The sequence below is a fragment of the Macrosteles quadrilineatus genome, unplaced genomic scaffold (genome assembly GCF_028750875.1).
Source record: "Macrosteles quadrilineatus isolate MER2022 unplaced genomic scaffold, UCM_ALF_1.0 Scaffold_1__1_contigs__length_201487025, whole genome shotgun sequence".
Lineage (NCBI taxonomy): Eukaryota > Metazoa > Arthropoda > Insecta > Hemiptera > Cicadellidae > Macrosteles > Macrosteles quadrilineatus.
In genome coordinates this window covers 102,973,149-102,996,337 of record NW_026542594.1, presented here as the reverse complement: position 1 = coordinate 102,996,337, position 23,189 = coordinate 102,973,149, and the positions used below count along the sequence as shown (strand labels likewise).

General features: G+C 34.0%; 1 protein-coding gene across 1 annotated transcript in view; it reads left to right on the top strand.

The window, feature by feature from the left end:
* The window catches only part of LOC129001386 (VPS35 endosomal protein-sorting factor-like), a 144,731-nt gene that overhangs the window by 19,038 nt on the left and 102,504 nt on the right, over positions 1 to 23,189 (top strand). The window contains exons 4-6 of the mRNA XM_054428675.1: positions 6,100 to 6,250; positions 10,113 to 10,306; positions 10,846 to 10,985. Coding sequence (XP_054284650.1) covers positions 6,100 to 6,250; positions 10,113 to 10,306; positions 10,846 to 10,985 — 485 coding nt within the window. The remainder of the gene's footprint in view (positions 1 to 6,099; positions 6,251 to 10,112; positions 10,307 to 10,845; positions 10,986 to 23,189) is intronic.

Genomic DNA, 23,189 nt, shown 5'->3' with positions numbered 1-23,189 from the left:
GGTCCAGGTCTTACCATGAGTACTATGGTAATAGCTTATTCCCTTTAGGGGAAATTCGCTTAAAGCAGTTCGTATCAAGGGCTGTAAAACAATTTTGCCCTTGTTGCAACATGATGTGAATGCCGTCGTATCACGTTGTGTTGCTTCGGACCAGAAGTGTTTCCCATAGCAAAATCTGCGTTTTAAGTTCATAAGTCCAATGTCTGGGCCACAAAACTCCCGAGGCACTTATCTTAACGCACATCTAAGACTATCTATCAAATTCGGTATAATAACTACATCTTTGATTAACTCTAATATTATAGAGAGGGTTACGGTTTCTCCTTTCTACCTGGCCAGTTAATGTTCGCCATAGAGGCATTTCAGAATGATACTTGAAAGTCATTCAAGTTTATAGTAAACAAATACAGTAAAATGATCAAAATTACACTAAACAAAAAGGAGATATTATATAACACACAATCAGTGCAAAATCAGACTCACCACCACTGAGAACTAAATTTGCTTATGTTATTATTTTGATTTTATATTTTAGATGGATGATTGCTTTACAGCTGGTGAAAATACCACAAAACAAATATTATTAATGTACACAGGCCAACAAGATTGCAGTGCATTTCATACAGTACACATTTTATAAGTATACATGTGATTGGAATTTCAGTAGAACTCTGATTATCCGAATCAATTGGGACCAGACCCCATTCGGATAATCGAAAATTCGGATAATCGGAGTTTAACAGGAAATCCGGGAATTTCCAAGAAAAATTCTTATTTTCGGTACTAAATGAACTTTTAATTAATAATAAAGAAATCAGAACATTTGTACAGTTTACACAATGCTCATAGCACAAATGTGTTCTATTCATGTTCTTAAGTTACAGTAATAGTGTTCCATCAAAGTCCAAAATTACAGCTTGGCTAAATTTGTTTAGTAACAATTCTTTGATATTTTGCAAAACTTATTATTACTGTAGCTTTACGTTTTTAAAATTGTTGAAATAAGCGATTCGGATAATCGGAGATTCGGTTAATTGGAGTTTGGATAATTGGAGTTCTACTGTTCTTTCATTTGTTTTGATTTGCTATTTACATTGTGTTGTTATTTCGTTACCAGCATGGCAACCCATAAGGCCCATGTTAATTTTTTAAAATTTTAAATTAAATTTTTGTGCTTATGTTGTAGCCTATTTTAGTTTTTAAAGGGATTCTGCACACCTACAAGAAAATATCTTTCTAACAGTATTCGGGATTTTCCCTGCTATTGCACTTGAGCTGAGAAAAAAGGTTTTAAAGAAACAAGCTTGCCTATTAATACATAGACTAGGTGAAACCCGTTGAAATCGATGGTTACTTTAGGTTTTACGTTAATTCAGCTAACTGCGATGGATAGAGTGAAGTTATTAAAATTTTAGTTAAATGAAGGGAGGATAAAAATAATTATGAGTATGACGATACGTTAAAAACGTGGTTGATGAATTCGTTGAATACAATATTTTCTGTCCTTTCATCGTCTTTGCCTAAAAGGTTTTTTAGGAGTCTTGTAACAATATTGTTTCTTGTTCATTAGTTTTGTTCATGTTAAAGCCTCTTTCACTATATGGGGAAAGTAGTTCATATAATTGGTCTGTCATTAGACGGAAAGAGTCAATATTAATAATAACTGGTTCCATCTGCTTTAGGAAAATCATTCAGATCGTATTTGAATTGTATAAGTGAATCACCATCCTAGGTCATAAAAATACAGAATTTTATCAGTGGGAGGCATATTAAATCTGTTCTTTTGTATTTGATAAAAATATCTGATTCTCCAGAAAGCAGTAACATTCTTACTTCGATGCGGGTCCAAACAATTTAGATTCCTTCTCTTGCCACATCGACCAATGTATTTAATCATCCTGTACTTATTTGCTAATTGATTAACTTCTGGCATAGTTTTGTGAAATTGAGGTTGCTCTCGAACTTGAACTTTATTGATATGCGAGAGTCAATTGCCTTGACCGTATTGATCACATAAAGCTGTGCATGTATTTTGTGGATGGGATGGACCAAAATTGTATTGAATTTGGCCACAAATCTTGAACATTTGCAGAACCACATCCAAATTTTTAAAATACCTGAATTGCCATTAATTCACCTACTTCACCAAAACCACAGATTAAACATACTCCGTGGTTAGTCATGTCAAAACTTGAACACAGCTCACATCCTTAACGTACTCCTCTACACTTGCAAGGCTTTTATTGTATGACACAATTTTCTACTCATTTATCGAAAACTTTTATGCTAATAATCTCACAAACCTCTGACGTTCTTTCTTGAATGTAATAATAATTGCTTTGCTTAGGTAACACTTTGCTGATTTCATAATATAATATTGTCTAAGTGCATTAAAAGCATAGATTTTTGAACAATTTTAAAATCAAATTCAATTTAAAATCAAATTCAATTTAAAATTAAATTCAATTTTAAAATCATAAATAATAATATAAACATTTCTTTTTGACAGATTCAGTAAATACGCTCATAACACTTAACCTTTGTAGTACAATTTTAATATTAACAGCTGGTTCATTAAAAGTAGTGTGAAATTACCATATGGCATAATGTAAACGAATCTGCTGAGGGAACTTTAAAGGCCTGTGGGGCAGAGCCCCAAGGGAATTTACCTCGTTTCTCTTTAGATGGCTCATCTACAGACGAAGACGTTTCTTGATACACCCCTACCAAGTTTCTACGCCCAGCCGTTCTCTCAAATTAGCTGTGACAAAACCCCTGTTTTTTCCTCTATAAGGATAACACGGGAATGGAATTTTAAAGGCCACTGGGGCAGAGCCCCAAGGGAATTTACCTCGTTTCTCTTTTGATGGCTCATCTGCAGACCAAGAACTATCGTTAGACACCTCTACGAAGTTTCTACGCCCAGCCATCCTCTCAAATTAGTGGAGACAAATCCCCATTTTTTCCTCCATAAGAATAACATGGGAAGAGAATTTTAAGGCCACTGGGGCAGAACCCGATGGGAATTCACCTTGTTTATCTTTTGAGGGGAGACCAAGATCTATCTTTAGACACCTCTACCGAGTTTCTACGCCCAGCCGTTCTCTCAAATTAGTAGAGACAAAAAAAAAAAAACCGTTTCAAATTATTAGATTGAGCTTTCAAACTGTTTTCTTTACAACAAAATGAAAATATATTAGCTGATTCTACTGAATAATCGTTGGACTGTTTGACTGAGGTGCAGTAAACCCTGTTTTTCCAAGTTACTACCTTCATACTTGATGCTGATGAATAGTAACAATGAAAATTATTCTTAGCTGTGCAGAGGCATAAAGGTTTATCATTAATTTTGTATTGATAGTGGTACAATTTATGATGATGGTTGTCCGTAATTTAAGGTCTGCATCAAGCTCCTATCTCAGCCAAGCAAGCTTGAAATATGTTATATTTGTTCAAAAAGTATTTAAAAACGTAATAAAAGTAAATTGACATTAGCCAAGAATGAATCACGTTCTGTGATAAGGTTTCTGTAGATGTAATTTGTGATTTAATTTTATAGGCCTACTTTAATAATTCAGTTTTGTTGCCCTAAAACACACATCACAGAAGGAATTGTGGTACTATAACATGCCTAATTCTATCTTATTCCTTCCTGCTATTTTGGATCAGAGGTTTTTTATTTATCATTCCAACTATCTATGCCTACCATACTCTGTCCTGAATTCATTCATCTTAGTAGCCTACTTTAATATTTTAATACTTTTCAATGAAATGGCGACCATACAAAGTAGGTATTTTAAGCCAAGTATGAATGGAGATGAGTGTAGGATGAGTGGCGCGATCTTATAGTCCTGTTAGTGACTAAGGCCGACTTATTCCTTAGATACAGCTTGCTGTTAATTAATAGCCCATACAGCTAATGGTAACTAAGGGACTTACAGTTTATAGTGAAATCCGAACCACATTTTTGCCTCTTTATTGGTTTTTTAATATTTTGGAAACTTTAAATAATAATTCTAGATTGTTGGTTTTCAAAAGTTATAAAGAAGAAGAATAATGATCTTATTTTGAAGACTAACTTAATAAAAGGAGGCAACTGATAAACGTTTACAAAATTATATTCTTCTTGACTTACATTTTTTACCTGGAATTTACATGAAATGGGGACTTAAAATTAGTTTGTATCGTAATCTATGCCAGGAACCTGTTTTATAGTTGCCTTTGGTAGTTTTCTCAAACGAAGAACATGGCGGATCTAGATGTCGTGGACCATGGTCCTGTAGTCTGGACGTAATCACGTCACGAGTATCAACCGTTTATGAACCACTCCCGCTAGGCAACTGCCATTATCAACGACAGTTGAAATAAGAAGAGTTACTTATCAATACTGAATTATGGTAGGCATCGATGGTCGACAACGGTGTAGACTAGACGGTGTTGAGTAGTTTGGAGAGTCGAGTGAAGAGTGAGCACTGAGTGCTTCAAGTCACGTAACGTGATGCTTGTATCTGATTGGTGGCTGACACCCACTGGAATAGAATAGTCTAGATCTTCTTTCTTTCTTATATGGCGACTCCCCTTGAAATTTGAAATTTTGACTATTCGAATAAAAAATATTTTAATGTTTGGAAATTTCTATCGGTTTCCGTTCGCGTGGGAATTATCGCTTTATATTGTTCTGCGTCATTTCATATTATTTTTTGTCTCTGTTTAATTAATTATTTTATTTTATTTCATTGACCCCACCGTATAGTACAGGTGTCAACCCTTGTTTATTACTGTTGCCAGTTGACGTATGTGTTTGGAGATAATGGTTTTGATGTAGTAAATGTGCATAAGTGGCTTAGAAAGCTTGCATATAGAGGTGGGCGTTATTTAACGTAATAGGATAAATAATACTGTTACTGGTGTCACCTATTACCTATCAATAGATTAGCCGAGAATGCCCTATTATTTTAGTAACGTCATTTGAACTGTTTAAGCGAACAAATGAAACAACTATCCCGCTGATTGTGTCTTGCTAATAACTTCACAGCAAGCATAATAAATTAATATAGTACAGTACCTTAATAATAAGATTATTTTTGTATCCTTGTTCTGATAGAATGAGTGAGTAAAATATCACTGATTGTGTCTTACTTAGCGACCACCGACCAGTTTTAACGTCCTTCACGAGGAAGTAATAGGTGACAAATTAATAGTATTATTTCACCTTTTACCGAAGCTAAGGAATGTTCCTGATGATGACGGTATTTCACATCTCTACTCGCACAAGACCATACAGAAAAACCGGTCTGAGTACCGCCCTTTGTGGCAGTGGATGTTCATCAGGTTCCATCGATACAGGGGTTGAATTTAAGGAAACTTTAATTGCTGATTGGCTTGTTTCAGACTGCCAGGTCTGACCGAATCCATTAATAGTCTAATAGAGATGTCTCCTATTAGTTTGACAATCCATCTTGTTCAGTCTCACAGTGATCCACAGGGAAAAAATTCTATTAACCACTATTTCAATCAAGACTGAGATTAGTCGGCCTAGATAGATTGAGAACACTGTTGGCACAATTCCTTGTATTTAAAGCTAAATCTTTGTTCTTAGTTTAAATCACCATTTTACAATTTATTCAATGAAAAATAAACACAGATAAGGATAAAAAAGTTGAGTTTTAACTTTTTAAAGTTTAACATTTTTAGAGCAAAATATTCCCTATGTGTTTTTATAACAAAAAAACAAACACAAAACTAAACTTCCTTATAACAAAGTTACACTGTCTGATGTTGTCATCACGAGATTATGTAATGTAAACATATAATGTAAAATTGACAGCTCCAATATGTTGAGCAAGTTCAATGACTTTCCAGGCAGATGATTTTACGTTTTGAACTTAATACTAGGCCTAGACGTTTGATCCATGATTCTTTTGTGTGATGTGAACATTGATCCAAGTTTAAATTTCCCTGTATCAACTTATTTGAATGAAGACTCAGATAAGTAGCAACTATACATTTGCTTAGTATACAGGTTGTGCTTTGGGAGGGGTTAAGATTTACTCAGCCTACAATTTTATTTATGTAAAATCTTTAAAAATACATTCACAGTGGGATAGAGAAGACAAAAAGTCATCAAAGAAAGTGGAAAGGTATAGCGACATTGAGCCGTGGGCAGTTCGCAAAACATCCATCCTAAGCAAGTTTACCACCTCTGAGAAACTATCCATGGTGTCGAGTTTTCTTTCTGGAGGGGAAAAAGGTAAGGCTGGTTTCGATAACCTGTTTTTAACCAAGCAATTCCAGTTTGATGTTTACCTTAAAACTGCTAAACAATTTGTAAAATATTAGGTAAGTACTAAACACACCTCTGTGCCAGACATTGAAAACTGATTTAAAACCATTTTTAGCAAATTTTCCTATAGGGAAGTAGCTATTACTGTAGGTGGCATGGTCGGACCTAGGCACGGGACCGATTATTTTTCATATTGATGTCACCAGAGGCCAAAAACACTTTTCGTTCAAATTTTGATACATGTATAGGCTATATATATATATATATATATATATATAAGTGAAATAATAAAATCCAGAGTATTTATTTCACTTATGTATTGAAAAAGTAGCCCTACAAAGTGAACAGAACTATAAACAAAAAAATTTATATCTTACTTATATTATGTGTAGGCCTATATACATGGTATATATATATATTTATATACAGGGTGATTCGTACTCAGTGTAACAAAAGTTTTTGGTGCAAGTACAAAGTAAATGAAGTTTGATGATTAAGAGGTTCCAAGTCTAAAAATTAGCTTCCCAAAGAATTATTTTATGTTTTTTCAAAAATAACTATGATTTAAATAAACTTAATACAGCAATTTTTCAATTACCTGTATATGGATTTGAGTAGATAATGTCATTTTTGTGTTCTACATTAAATTTTGAATAAGAATAATATAAAATGACTAGCTGACCCGGCGAACTTCGTATCGCCTAAGTTATAGGTTTCCCCTAAGACAGACCGATGGAAAGAAAGTACCGTTACGTTTAATTTTCAAGATGATCTCGTTCGCATCGCTCAATCACGTCCTGGTTGAAGTTCGTTCGCTACGCTCACTCACCTTTGGGTTGGAGCTCGTTCGCTGCGCTCACTTGCCTTAAGGTTGGAGCTCGTTCGCTACGCTAACTCGCCTCCAGGTTAGCTCGTTCGCTACGCTCACTCGCCTCCAGGTTTAAGTTCGTTCGCTACGCTCACTCACCTTTTGGTTGCAAATTAGCTGTTGTCATAAATGTAAAAGAAATAATAGTGCTGCACCCTGTTGGTAATCCTTGTAACTTTAATGCTATTGAACATCATAGAACAGAACCAACTTGTTTAATTGAAACAGCTGTTAAGATTCATTAATTCCATTTCTCATAAGGTTAACATGGGAAACTCCAGAGCCACTGGGGCGGAGCCCTTTTAAGAATTTCGAAACAGGAAAGAGTTTACGTCCGATTCGCATACCTACAGAATTTACACACCAAATTTCATAACGATCGGTGAAGTCGTTCCGGAGGAGTTTGCAGACAAACACTGGGACACAAGAATTTTATATATTAGATGGATCAGTAGTAAAAACTCCATTGTAAATAGATTTAAAGATAAAAATGAAAGTGTTTGATAAAAATAAAAATAAAACATTGGTCTATTGCATTTTTCTACACCCTGTATACAATAAGGTGGCCAAATATGTTAAAAACTGCACCATTTTATAAGGTTTTCAACCATATGCTACACTATTGAGGTTTAGATATGCTTTTGTTTGTTTTAGTGGTTTGAATACCAGAAAACAGTGAACTTTTTTACTGTTTTTACCGTTCAAGCTGTAACAAAAATACAATTTTTGCTTAACATGCCGACTTTCTATGTTTTAAATGTTAAAGACACCATGTTTTGTAGTCTTCAAACCACTAAAGGGTACATAAGCAGACATAAAGCTCAATGGTGTAGCATAAGTTTATAAAATAGTGCAGTTTTTAACATATTTTACCACCTTGTTGTATACAGGGTGTAAAAAAATGCAATAGACCAATGTTTTTTTAAATTTTTATCAAATATCTTAATTTTTATCTTTAAATATATTTACAATGGAGTTTTTACTACTGATCCTCTGTTATTTTCTATTATTCTTATTCAAAATTTAATATAGAACACGAAAATGACATTATATATATTCAAATCCATTTACAGGTATTGAGAAATTACTGTATTAAGTTTAAAAACATGGTTATTTTTGAAAAACTTAAAATAATACTTTGGGAAGCTAATTTTTAGACTTGGAACCTCTTATATGCATCATCACACTTCATTTACTTTGTACTTAGGCCCTACACGAAAACATTTTTGTCACACTGACTACCAATCACCCTGTATATATAAATATGTCCGTGAAAGCGATAACTTAAGTAATTTTTGTCCGATTTTTATGAAATTTAGTTTAAAGGTGTAAGGCGGGATAAACTTAAATAATTTCATGAACCAGCATGATCGGATCATGGGAACGGGGTTTTACAGGGGGTTTTATGGGGTAAAAATTGGTTTTTCTCATTTTTGACCCTAAAAATAAAATTTCCCAATCTCTCTCTAGACCTTTTTAAAGAGCTTAAAAAAGAAATAGTTTAGTATACTTTATTAGTTTAATTAGTTTCCTTGTAGCAAAAACCCTAGGTAGGCCTACTCGTTAAACCTAATGTTAAAAAAATAGATTTAATTGAAAATCAATACAGACAAATGGAAATTCGCTTAGTCGGCAGGTTTGCTGCGGCGAGAATACTTTTAATTTTCTTCATTTCATTGTAGCATGATCAGACCATGGGAATGGGGTTTTATGGAGTAAAAATTGGTTTATCTCATTTTTGTCCTACAAAACATAAAATTTCCCAATTTTTCTCTAAACCTTCTTAATTAGCTTAAAAAAACAAACAATTCAGTCTATCAAAGTGTTTTTTTACGGTTATTGGTTATGAAGAAAACTAAAGAAAAATGTAAATTTAAAATTCCCATGTTATTCTTATCGAGAATATTGTAAAATGTTGTAGTTTGCTTGTTTATGGATAAACCTTGATCAAACTTGGCAAATATATGGATTTTATATTAAGCTATAATTATTTTACTTAAAAGCACACTTTATTAGTTTTCTTGTAGCAGCAAACCTAGGTACTAGTTAAACCTAGTTATTTAAATAGATCAATTGAAAATCAATTCAGCCAAATGGAAATTCACTTAGACGGCAGGTTTGCTGCGGCGAGGTTATTTTGGTAAAATATTAATAGCTTAGTATAAAATAAATAAATTTAACAAGTTTGATCAAAATATATCCATAAACAAGCAAACTACAACATTTTACAATATTCTCCATAAGAAAAACATGAGAATTTTAAATTTACAATTTTTTGAATTTTCTCTTTTACCAATAATCATAGAAAAACACGTTAATATACTAAATTATTTGTTTTTTTAAGCTCTTTAAAAAAGGCATAGAGAGAAATTAGTAAATTTTGTGTTTTGAGGGTCAAAAATGAGAAAAACCAATTTGTATGCCTTAAAAACCCCCGTAAAACCCCCTTCCCATGGTCCAATCATGCTCGTTCGCGAACTCATTCAAGTTTATCCCGCCTTACACCTTTAAACAAAATTACATCAAAATCGGAAAAAAATTACTCAAGTTATTGTGTTCACGGACACACACTCATATATATATGTTTTTGGTCTCAGGGGACATCAAAATGAAAAAGTAAATCGGTCCCTGGCCTAGGTCTTCCCATGCCACCTACGGTAATAGCTACTTCCCTATAGGGAAATTCGCTAAAAAGTGGTATTATAATTGATTTTCCTTTATAATAATTAGGAATAAAATGACTACACGGTATGGTTTCTAAAGTCCATAGTGGAAGTGAAGTTTATTTTACAACAATTAAAATAAACATAACAAACACATGTCATACAATATCATACATGACAGGTGTTATAAACTTAATACCAAGACGGCAATGAGGATCAAGATTACAAATTCCAACAAACTGCATGTTATAAAAACTCATGTAGGCCTACATTAGTGTAATGTGTGTGTTGGTTGTAGTGGTTGTAAAGACACAGAGCTCTGCAGTAAAGACTAGACTAGAGCAGCTGGATGACTTTGAGGAAGGATCAGTTAGAGAGGAGGCTGACCTATCACAACAGGAGTATGCTGGACGTATAGATCAACTCAACAAAGAGCTGGTGCAAGCGTGGAATGATGACCAACGAGTCAAAGCCTTGAAAATTGCCATTCAGGTCAGTGTTGGTTATGTGGGTGTATAGGAACGATTAAATTGTTAGGTAAAATGAACTGCTCATTTGATAGTTAAATTTGCATTTATAACTCAATGTAAAACGTTGTCTGCTGGAAATAATAGGTTATATTTTTCTCAGTGCCTACAAAAGCGTTATAAAATACAAATAACTGATTTAAAGTCCATATAAAATACTGAAAGACCTTTATTTACTTCTGGTTTGATACTATGGACACAGTTTAGCAGTATATTTCGTTCTCTTGGCACCCACTTACCCCACTAAACACTTGTATAAGTACTGACCCAAAACTCTGGCAGTAAAACGCCCTTCCACGCCAGGGTTGAGCTGAAACTAATATTGTTTATTTTAAATTTAATCTAGTAGTTAAATGTAAAAGATACATGTTTTGTTTGAAAAGAAGCATAACATTTATGTATATTTTTCCTATCTTAGTTTTTTCTAGTATGTTATGATATTAGCAATTTTAAATTCATCGGTATCCTACATAAAAACCATTATAAATGTGTACAATATTTCAGTGTTCCAAGTTATTGGTTGACACGTCAGTCATCCAGTTTTACCCAAGCAAGTTTGTACTGATCACAGACATATTGGATATCTTTGGACAGTTAGTTTACAACCGACTTCTTGTGAAATCTGAAAATACTGTACCAATACGGTAAGTCAATTTATAAAATTAATATAATGTACCTTCATTTTGTTGTGTAACCTTTAAGTAATAATATTTTAAATAGTGATGGGCGGATCCAAGAAATTTTTGGTTCCGAATACGGATTCGGATCATGAAATTTCGGATCTAGATATACAGGCCCGATTTTGACCCTGTCAGCACCCTAGGCAAAGCTAATTGAAGCGCCCCTTTCCAATGTATATATATAACAGGTTGTCCAGCGACCGGGAAAACCAGGAATTATTTGTGAGTTATTTCAACTGGGAACTACCGTATGCATGAATTTCGTATTTCTACCTGAATTTTTGAATTTACCGCGATTGCGCATGGCAACAGTTACGTATCCGTAACCGCGGGAGACGATAATATGTCTACACCCGGGATGATCGGAATTTTGCCGTGATCGCAGATGATGATGATACCTACAGAGCCACGAGGGAGGATCAGAGTATTGTCGCGATAACGGAAGAGGATGATAATCTCCAGACAACTGTGTGTTACAGTTAAAATTTTGCCGCGATCGCGGGAGACGATTACTACCTATGTCCACACGACCGCGGCAAACAATATATTGAAGTCTTCACAGCCCACAGGATGATAAGATTTTACTGCAACCGCGCAAGACGATGACAATGTCCAGGACGGCAGGATATGTTTATATATTGCCGCGATCATGGGAGACGATAATTATAATTTTTCCTCGATCGGGGCAAAAACGACCGTGTTAAATAATTAGCATTTTGCCACAATCGTGGGAGACGATTACGGTATCTACAAGGCCGCGGGATACAAAAATGATGTCTACACAGGCGCGAGGGATTATCATAAATTTACCGCGATCACATGCAAATACAACCACCATTCCTTTATTTCCCAATATTTTGGCACCCCCCCCCCCCCCTAAAAGCCAATTACTTCACACCCCAGGCACGTGCCTACCCTGCCTATTTGGTAAATCGGCCCTATAGATACGTACTGTTATAAGGACGGGGTTTAAGAAAAAAACCTAATAGATATTTACAGAAATCCAATTTAAATCATACTGTTTACATATTGTCGTTGTCTTTTGTGATCGCAGAAAAATTCTGATTATCACGCACGTCCATGCAAACATCATCATCATCTCCTGGGTCACGGAAACAGTATCGTCCTCTTGCACAAATGCACCAACAACGGTAATTTTCCGATCGCACGATCTTCGTCTAGAAGAGCCGAGAATCGGTATCGGAATAGTGGTACTTTTTCCTAATCACAAACTCATTGTAGAAGAACCAGGAATCAGTATCGGATAGCAGTAATCAGTGGTGGTCCCATTTTGGGATAAAGGAGGGACGTGGGCTAATTGCAACAGTTCATAAAATTGTGTATAATTTAATAATATATAAATAGCCTATTACCAGTCAATTAAGCCTAAAAGCCTATTTAAAATATACTATGTTTAAAATCTATTTCAAACACAAGCTAAAGTAAAAATAATTATATATATCTAAACCAAATCTCAAAAAGTAATTTACCCAAATTAAATTTTATATACTATTAATTGGCCTGAGTGACTAAAAAGTGAACAGTGAACTTCAAGATATAGAAGACCTGACTGAATACATTGTTGCTGAAAAACATGTGTTAGGTAACAACTGGATTTCCTGCTTCTTCTACCATGAACTAGCCTGGGTGAGAGTTTAAAAACTAGTTTGTATGAATTTTTATATTATAATATTTTTCTAGTAAAAAGTGAAAAGCTAAACCAATAGTCTAATTATTTCAAATAGTTTAAACAAGAAGAAATGTGGAAACTTGGAAGAAACTTGGTAATCTCCATCTTATTATTACAAACAATTCTATTTAGATGTTGGACAATTTGAGAACATTAGCCTACTTCAGAGGTGGATCGAGTAGCCTCATAGCTGTTAAAATTTATATAGCCTAAAATCTTGATTCAAGTAAAGACTTTTGTTTTAGAACAATCTTATCCAAATTCGATATAAAATTATTTAGTAAAAAAAAAAAATCAAAGGCTAACAACTAGGGATGGACGAGATTGGATTTTTAGTTCGAGACGAGACGAGACGAGATTTTTTATTTCTCATAAAATTTCGAGACGAGATCGAGACGGGATTTCCCTTCTCATACACAACGGGAAATGCACGTTCGGAATTTTTACCTGATTTTGTAACATTGTTAGATGACTGTTTAAATACAAAAATAATGATAATAGGCAAGAATATTTACAATCTTTTATTAAAAAACATCAGTATAACATTTTTTTATTAATCACGCCTAACTTATTAAAAATGCCTACGATTAGGAAACATAGTGATATCAGTTAGGATAGAGTTCAACTTATCCTAAAATAAAATAAATCATAAAATAAAATATTAATTTTTATAAAATAGTTACCTACTTGTTTTGACTTTTTTTATAGTAATAAAACATTCCTCACACTGCTAACACTTAACAAAACTTCTCAAATATTATTAAAATAATTAAAGTAATATTTACATTTGAAGAATTAATTAAATAAGAACGCCTTCGCAAAGGAAACGCAACTACAACACGCTCCTGTATTGCGGGTATTGCATTGACTTTCTGCAGGCGTTTTTAATTTTTTTTTTTTTTTTTTTTTTTTTTTTTATTCTCGTCTCGATAAAAATCTCGGCCAAAAAGAAATCTCGTCTCGTGTAACGAGATTTAAAATTTCCCGAAAATTTCCCGAAATTTCGAGACTTGACCATCCCTACTAACAACTTTATTATCATAAGAAAAAAGTTTCAAATTAAAAGATTAGCAAGGAAATTGGTAAAAGAGAGTTCCTAGCACTAACCCTAAACCCTGAGGTTGCAATTGGCGCCGCAACGAGTGGGGCTCTCTTATCAACCAAACCTTGCTAATAATACAAGTAGGCCTAGCTCATGTGTTTGAAATAGCGATTTTTAGGTTAAACTAAGAATAGCCTATAAGAGTGTTGTACTATTATAAAGGTATCTAAGTTAAGATTCCCCACCTGTTTCCCATGTCACAACTAGCCTATCAGTCACCTGTTAGTTAAAGATATCCAAGATGACGAGTCAATACAATTTACGCCCAAACCCTAAACCCTCTAGGAAACTAGTCGAAGATAGCGGGGATAGTGACGATAATAATCAAGACGACAACAACATCGAAATTCACACAAACACTAACACCAGCGATATTAGTGAAGATGAATCATGCACACTAACAGCGAAAAGCCCTGAAATATTATCACAACAAACACACTCAGAAGCAGAAAACAAATCCTTTGACGAGCGACCATTCCACGGTTCCGAGTCATCAGAAATTGTAGCCCAAGCCACAAAGCAAACAAATTTTACTGACCAAACCAACGTCCCGGTGAACGATGAACAAGGAATGATGGGAATGAATATGACAGCTGATAGGCCTACGTTCCTTACGACGGCAACAGAAACACAACAGCCAATCACAACACAGTTTCATGACGATCAATCACAGCGAGCTTCTCAACATGCTACAGCAAGCACCGTCACTCAACTACCCGACCCCAAACCCGACTTTATGACCCAAATTCAAACGCTATTCCAATCTTTGGGTAATAAAATGATATCGTTGGAAACTAGCATTAAAGATGAAATAAAGTCCCACTATAGAATCCTCGATACTAAAATTGAATCTATCACTGAATCACAAAATAAACTACAATTGGAATTAAACTATGTGAAGGAAAATCAGCAAAAACAATCAGAGGAAATGAAATCAATTGAATCTAAATTAGCTACCCAAATTGCTGAAAGCTCCTATAATCTAAAAATGGACCTGATAGCAGATCTAAATGCCCATAAAACTGAAGTAAATAGCTTAGTCCATACCCAAAATAAAATTATTAGGGAAGAGATGAGCCAGACTATGAATACTAATTTAAATAATATTCAAAGTCAAATTCAGGAAACATATGAAACACAACATAAACAACTCAGACACACAGTAAGTGAAAATACTCAACGGATTCAAGAACAACTAGAACCACAGATTAAAGCAAATCAAGACAGAGTTGAACAAAACATTGAATTAATAGAAAATATGAAAATAACACTAAGTGAACATCATAACAAGATTGAATCTCTTCAAAACGAAGCCACTGTTAAGCAGAGTATATTCACCCCTAACATTTATGTATCTTGTGGTAGCGGAACTAACGTTGACTCAAATAACGTACCTAAATTCACTGGACAAGCACACAACCCCAAAGAGTTCTTAAACAAACTACAAAAATATTACTGTCGCAATTTGGTTCGCCAGAGTCCCACAACCGACCCTAAAGAATTCTTAATTGATACGATAGAGATGAGTTTAGAAGGGAGCGCTTCACGATGGTTTTATCTTATCAAAAGTAATATTAATACATGGGATGAGTTTGAGAGCATGTTTCTTATGAAATTTTGGAGCCAATCAGTACAGCGTGGAATTCGACATAGATTGGAAAACGAGAAGTACCGTCCTGGAGGAAAACTGACCCGCTCAGAATACTTCATAGAGAGAGTCATAACGATGAAATCAATGTCCCCACCTTTGACCGATGAAGAAATTATTACATTGTTAAGCGATCACTTCAGTGAACTAATACAAGATGCCCGCATAGTACAGAATGCCAACACAATATTTGCATTTGAATCGATCCTCCAGCGTGAAGATATAAAAGACGGAAATCGCCGGAATAAACAAAACCATTCCCCATCACACAATACACCAGTGACAAACCGAAATGAACCAAGGCCTAACTATAACACACAACCACAAAACAGATATCCTGACCGCACTAATAACATCAACCAAAATGCATACCAACCAAGATATGACATAAAGTATCAACAAAACAATCGACCATACAACCACAACCAACAATACCATAACCGGCCAAACCAAAAAAACTGGTTCCCATACCCACAAGGCAGATTTCCACAAAATTCAAATAATTATCCCACTAGGAACGGAAACCGAACTGAACCCAATTATATGACCCCAGAACAACGACAAGTCTGTACCACCATAATCGATAAAACCGACGAACCACATAAGTCGGATTTAAACTAAAGAGCACTGAGAGCAAAAATGGCCTACACACCACTTCCCCTGAAAATAATATTCCCTCAATTGTATCTTCAGTGCAAGAAAATCCCTTCGGAAAAATAAGGCCAAATGTATATAATGAATTAAATAATTGTTACGAAACTGATGTTATCTGTTGTGACAGAGAATTTTTATTAAGTGAAGAAGATGAATCAATTAATGATTCCCACGAGATTAAACAAATTGATTTTCCAGAAATTAGTGTTACAATTAATAAATCGAAGATAAATGCCCTAATTGACACCGGCTCTAATGTAACATGTATATCGGAAAAATGGTTCCTAGAAAATAAACACCACATAGGTCATTTTGAAGAATTGCCAATTACAAATACACATATTAAAACCGCTACGGGAGATCGATCTAAGCGCATAACTAAAATCATAATGTTACCTGTAATGATAGAAAATGAAGAAACTCAACTACAAGTTTTACTCATACCAAACTTAGTTAGAAATTTAATAATTGGGAATGATGTATTAAATATATGGCAGTTTGAGATGAATTTTAAAGAAAAAGTTATTAAATTGAAGATTAATAATAATAATATTACTTTGAAGTTCGGAGAGGTATCTGTTGAAGGTATAAATTGCAATTTTGTATTTGAGCAAAGCCCAAGGCGAAGCATTGAGAACGAAAATAATGATGATAAATATTATGAAGATAATTATGATAGTATTAATAATGATATGAAAACAAACTATTACAATCCTAACTTAAATATGAGTAAAAATACAGGAAGTCTACGAAGGCTCATTCAAGATCAGTACAATTTTAGGACATTCAACTTATAATGTAAACACTCTAGATGACAAGAAGACATTTGGGCCACACCACATTTCAGCACTAAAAAGATATATTTCTCCTCAGCCGAAGATACAAGTTTAATAATCAAAAGTATATGTAGGCTATGAAGAATAATAGTATATTTAAAGAAAATTTTAAATTGAAGAAAATTAAATGAAAAGTGTGTGTAGAGACCTTAAATCCTATTAAATGTAAATAATATAGACACTCCACAAAGTAATTTTACAGAAGAAATATGTAAATTAAAAACATAAAATAGACGCTCTGCAGTGTAATGAAATATTAACTTAAAAAGTGTGAAGTGAGGAAAGACGTTAAGGAACAATAACTCATATGAACTATAATAATAGTGATGAGAAAGTCATATTACCCCATTGTCCCCAATACATAAACAATAGTACTTCCTTTCTCATATCTTTAATGTTATTAATTGTTATAATTTTGTTGTTATATTGTTCATGATTCAATAATTGTGTTGATTAAGTATTTGTATTTCAATAACCATGTTCCACCCATCGTTCTTCATTAATAGTTAAGTCTTATTTTATTAAATGTTCACATTTCAAACCAAAATTTATTTCACTGTGTATCGAAACCTCATATTACCTGTAATATTCAGTTTCTGCGGGGATATTGCAACAGTTCATAAAATTTTGTATAATTAAATAATATATAAATAGCCTATTACCAGTCAATTAAGCCTAAAAGCCTATTTAAAATATACTATGTTTAAAATCTATTTCAAACACAAGCTAAAGTAAAAATAACTATATATATCTAAACCAAATCTCAAAAAGTAATTTACCCAAATTAAATTTCATATACTATTAATTGGCCTGAGTGACTAAAAAGTGAACAGTGAACAGTGAACTTCAAGATATAGAAGACCTGACTGAATACATTGTTGCTGAAAAACATGTGTTAGGTAACAACTGGATTTCCTGCTTCTTCTACCATGAACTAGCCTGGGTGAGAGTTTAAAAACTAGTTTGTATGAATTTTTATATTATAATATTTTTCTAGTAAAAAGTGAAAAGCTAAACCAATAGTCTAATTATTTCAAATAGTTTAAACAAGAAGAAATGTGGAAACTTGGAAGAAACTTGGTAATCTCCATCTTATTATTACAAACAATTCTATTTAGATGTTGGACAATTTGAGAACATTAGCCTACTTCAGAGGTGGATCGAGTAGCCTCATAGCTGTTAAAATTTATATAGCCTAAAATCTTGATTCAAGTAAATACTTTTGTATTAGAAAAATCTTAACCAAATTCGATATAAAATTATTTAGTAAAAAAAGAATCAAAGGCTAACAACTTTATTATCATAAGAAAAAAGTTTCAAATTAAAAGATTAGCAAGGAAATTGGTAAAAGAGAGTTCCTAGCACTAACCCTAAACCCTGAGGTTGCATAATAAAATATAAAATTTTTCGGGGGGGGGGGGGGGGGGGTATATATCCCTCGTCTCAATTTGTCATCAACCCACCACATTACTGTCATTAAAAGAAGGAACTCCAATAATACTAATGCAAAACTTAAATCCACCGAAGCTGTGCAATGTTACCAGACTGACGATTAAAAAAATTACACCAAAACTGATTGAAGCAAAAAATTATCAGTGGTAAGTTTAAAGGAGAAATAGTCTTTGTGGTGCCTGACTACTTACCTGTATATTAATTTGTATTTAACAGACTAGCTGTGTACCCGTTCTACGCACGGGGATCTTATAATATTCAGTTGAAACCTTCTTATATAACGAACAGCAGTTGGTTTGCATATTTTAAGATATGCTGGCCAAACTATTATACATAGCTTCATTTTATGTTGTTTTTTGTTGTTCCGGATCGGTATGACAATCAATAAAAGGTTAAATTACCTCTGTGTCTGCCGGTCGATCCTATAACGGTAGGCTTACTTTTATTTTTACTATCTGATCTCGTTTGCATGGCTCAATCACGTCCTGGTTGAAGTTCGTTCGCTACGCTCACTCACCTGTATGTTGGAGCTCGTTCGCTGCGCTCACTTTCCTTCAGGTTAGCTCGTTCGCTACGCTCACTTGCCTTCAGGTTAGCTCGTTCGCTACGCTCACTCGCCTCCAGGTTGCAAATTAGCTGTTGTCATAAATGTAAAAGAAATAATAGTGCTAGTGCTGCACCCTGTTGGTAATCCTTGTAACTTTAATGCTATTGAACATCACAGAACAGAACCAACTTGTTTAATTGAAACAGCTGTTAAGATTCAATAATTTCATTTCTCATAAGGTTAACATGGGCTTCCAGAAATTCCACGTCAAAAATCGACAAAAACTTGATTTTCAAGGGTTTACTGTTAAATATCTAACTGTCTCATATTCGATGAAATACGTCTAAAACCATCTCATATATGTATAGTATTTGGAAAATAAGTTTCAGGCGGGACAGTGCTATAGTTATTGAGGAGTAGTTGTAATAAAGTGCGTATTTTAGCGTTACCAAGAGAATGACAGATAGACAGACAGACAGACAGACAGACAGACAGACAGAAATTGAGATAAGGTTTGATTCGGTTTCTCTGACCTATGAAATGTAAAAATAACCAAAAAGTTCATTATTCTAAGCAATGTACAGACAAAACTCTAATTTTATTTATATAGATGATATTTATTTATTTTTTTACTATTCGTTCAATTATTATTGTTCACTTTATCTTTGATAAAATACACATATTTTTACTCTTGTCTAGCATTTGTGAGTTCACATCATTTGGTGACCCCAACGCGATCCGAAATGTCAAATGGAGAACAATCAGTAGACAGAATTCAAGTCAAGATCCCCCCTTTCTGGCACTCAGATCCAGAATTGTGGTTTGCACAAATCGAAACCCAGTTTTCTCTAGTGGAGATCACGGTCGACGAAACTAAGTTCTATTACGTTTGCGGTAACCTAGATGCGAAATACGCAGTGGAAGTGAGGGATATCCTCACCAACCCTCTAGCAGAAGAAAAGTACATCAAGTTAAAAAAAGAACTTATAAAACGGTTTACCTTGACACAGGAACAGAAGACGAAACTTTTGGAACGAGAAGAGTTAGGGGATCGGAAACCATCACAGTTCCTGAGGCACATGCGTACTTTAGCCGGAACAATGTTACCTGATCCACTACTGAGGTTTCAATGGCTTAAGCCAGTCTATTCCTTACAATACTCGACCATGATGATACCAGCGTTTCCAGATACGCCATAACTACTACTCCTCCCTTTTTTCATTCTGACATTCAACAACGAGGTACCTTGACATCCTTATATATAATACGTGAAGGCGATTTCTACGAAACACTACTCCTCCGTTAATAATGGACAGATTTTTACAAACGATGTGTCAAAATAAAGTATTTTTTGTGTAGCCCCCTTTTACCAATTCCTGTAATAAAAATCGTCGGGCTTTGCCCCACAGGCCATCAAAGTTGGAGTTTCTCCCATAAGATTAACATGGGGGAATCTAAATATTTAATTGGAAACTTTGTCCCTAATAATTTGAGGGAACGGCTGGGCGTAGAAACTTGGTAGGGATGTTCAAATAAAGGGCTTGGTCTGTAGATGAGTTATCAAAAGAAAAACTAAGCAAAATCCCTTAGGACCTGCCCGAGAAGCCTTTAAAGATCCCTCCACATAGTTGTTTACATTTTGGCCAAGTGAATAATACTTTTTAATGAAACAGCTGTTCATTTTTCAATTGTATTTCAAACAACACATATTTATTGGGCGTTACTGAATTCTTTCTACCAAATAAGTATTTGCAATGTTATTTTCAGATTTTAAAATGGATTTTCTTCTTTATCATGTCATGTTTTGCAATATAACGTTACATTACAAAATCAGTGGAAAATCCTTTTATCACAGCAATTCTTAAATTATTTCTTATTGAACTATCTTATATCTATTGTATGGGTTGATGTCTGCCTTTTTCACCACTTTTGCCTACATTTTATCATATTATTCTAGACACATCAAATATTTATGTAGAAATATCTGCTCTTACCGTGTCTCATAAAATCCAAACATAGAAACCTTGCCTAAAATGGTACCCATCTTGACAAATTATTTGCACCTGCCTATATTACGGACTTTGGCGCACTGGGTTGGTAACATTATTGAAAATAACATTTTGGCTGTAAAATATTGTACAAAGAGAAAATATTGTTTTAGCAGCTACTGTCATGACAGAAAGGTCATATTCCTTTTAAATTAGATGACATAATCCTTTATAAAATACGTTGATTAACAATATGTAAACGTCAATATAGGTATATGTAACAGCCAAATTTACAGTATTTTTGCTTTTTGGAAATGTCCTATTGCTATGTCATTTGCATTATTTGTTGCCAATGAAGCCGCCAAGACCATATAAACTAGGAGGCCATTAACAGTTCAAGAATAAAATACAACTTCACTTCAAGTATTCCACTACCGGTACACCTAACATTCCGTAGAGAGATTGTATTGACAACTTTATGTTATTGATAAGGCTGAGAAAACTAACTGACATCCCCCATGTTAAGGAATTCCAGCTTTAACAGTAACCCCACAATCAATTTCTCAAAACTATGCTAGAGGGTTCATTCATTGGCACAGAAGTACGATATGAACTGACGCGACGTGACAAAGGAAAAATCAAACTTACACTGTAACACTGTAACGGATATACCTCCCTTAGAAGTTAGAATATGTCTTCCCAAAAAAATATTTTCTTTTCAAATAAAATCATATTACACTGATGAAATCACGGAAGTGTTTAACTACAAAAGATCCACCAATACGATTTTAATACTATTTAAAGGTTCTTCCAAAGGAAGAGATACCATATAACATACTAATAATAACTTCGTTTACGTACAGTATAGGAATGATTTGAATCGTTGGAAGATCAAAAAAATTTGACAACTAAAAACTTATATATTTATACATCTAATGAAAAAACAAAAAAACATTGTTTATCCACTGGCAATTAAGTAAAATATTCTATTTTTACTTTTGTTATACACTTTTATTATTCATCGTAAAGAACAAATTACCATTTAAAATACCTAATAGTTGTTAAGCGCAGCAACGCGCGCGGGGTAACTGCTAGTATTGAATAAAATGAAAACTTTTAAACTACAATATAGAAAAGATTTAAAGGAAGCAAAAATTAAAAACAATGAAGAATGTATTTGAAAAATCTACAAATAAATGCAAGGTAGCTTGGACTCTAATAAATAAATCTACAGGAAGATCCAAGAGAACTAGTGAACACCAGATTGATCCTGATGACTTCAATGAATACTGCACAGCTTCGGTACAGGAGATAAGTGACAGAGTGAGTGCATCAGTGAATGAAGCTCTGGAATATCTGAAGCAACTTACCCTGTGATAAACCTAACTTCTTTTTGGCAGAGGTGACTGAGTGAGAAGTCCGCAATGTCATTCACACTTTGAATAGCTCCAATTCCAGGGATGTCTACGGTCTGTCAAGTGCGGTGATTAAGAGAAGCATAGAGCAAGTCTTAATCCCTTCAACTCATTGTATTTAATTGTTTATCCAAGATGGTAAATTTCCCACATACAGTAGAACCTCTTTAATCCGAACCCCCGTAATCCGAACGTCCACTAATCCGAACCCCTCATTGCTGTACTCTATACACAGTACAGCAGTTCTTTATTGTACACTGTATTTAATGTACAGTACTGTTTATTCACCATGTTTACTACTGTATTAAATAAACACTGTATTTTAATTTATAAAACATTTTTTTCACTTTTCCCAAAATAATTTAGATCAATTTTAGCCATGTTTTAGCTATTGTTATGTAAAAACAACAATATGTTCTATAATCCGAACTATTCACTAGTCCGAACTACCCCTGGTCCCAATTAGTTCGGATTAAAGAGGTTCTACTGTACTTACAATTTTCAAGGGTGGTTCCGAAAAACAAGAAGGGTGATCAAAAGGAGGCTATGAGTTATCGGCCGATTTCTTGCATACAAGTCATGGAAAAAATTGTGGAAAAAATCCTGAAAAAGCAGGTATTATTTTGAAATTATAGAAATTAACAATTTGTCAATGAGAGTCATTTTGAAAATCAAAGTGGGAGATCCACCACTCAAGCTGTAGACAATATTGTAAATAAACTTTTGTATAGCTTAGAAAACAACTGCTTTGTTCAGGTCACACTTTGTGACCTGATTAAGGCATTTGATTTTGTTAGGCATGGCATTTTAATTGAAAAATGGAAATTTTATGGTTT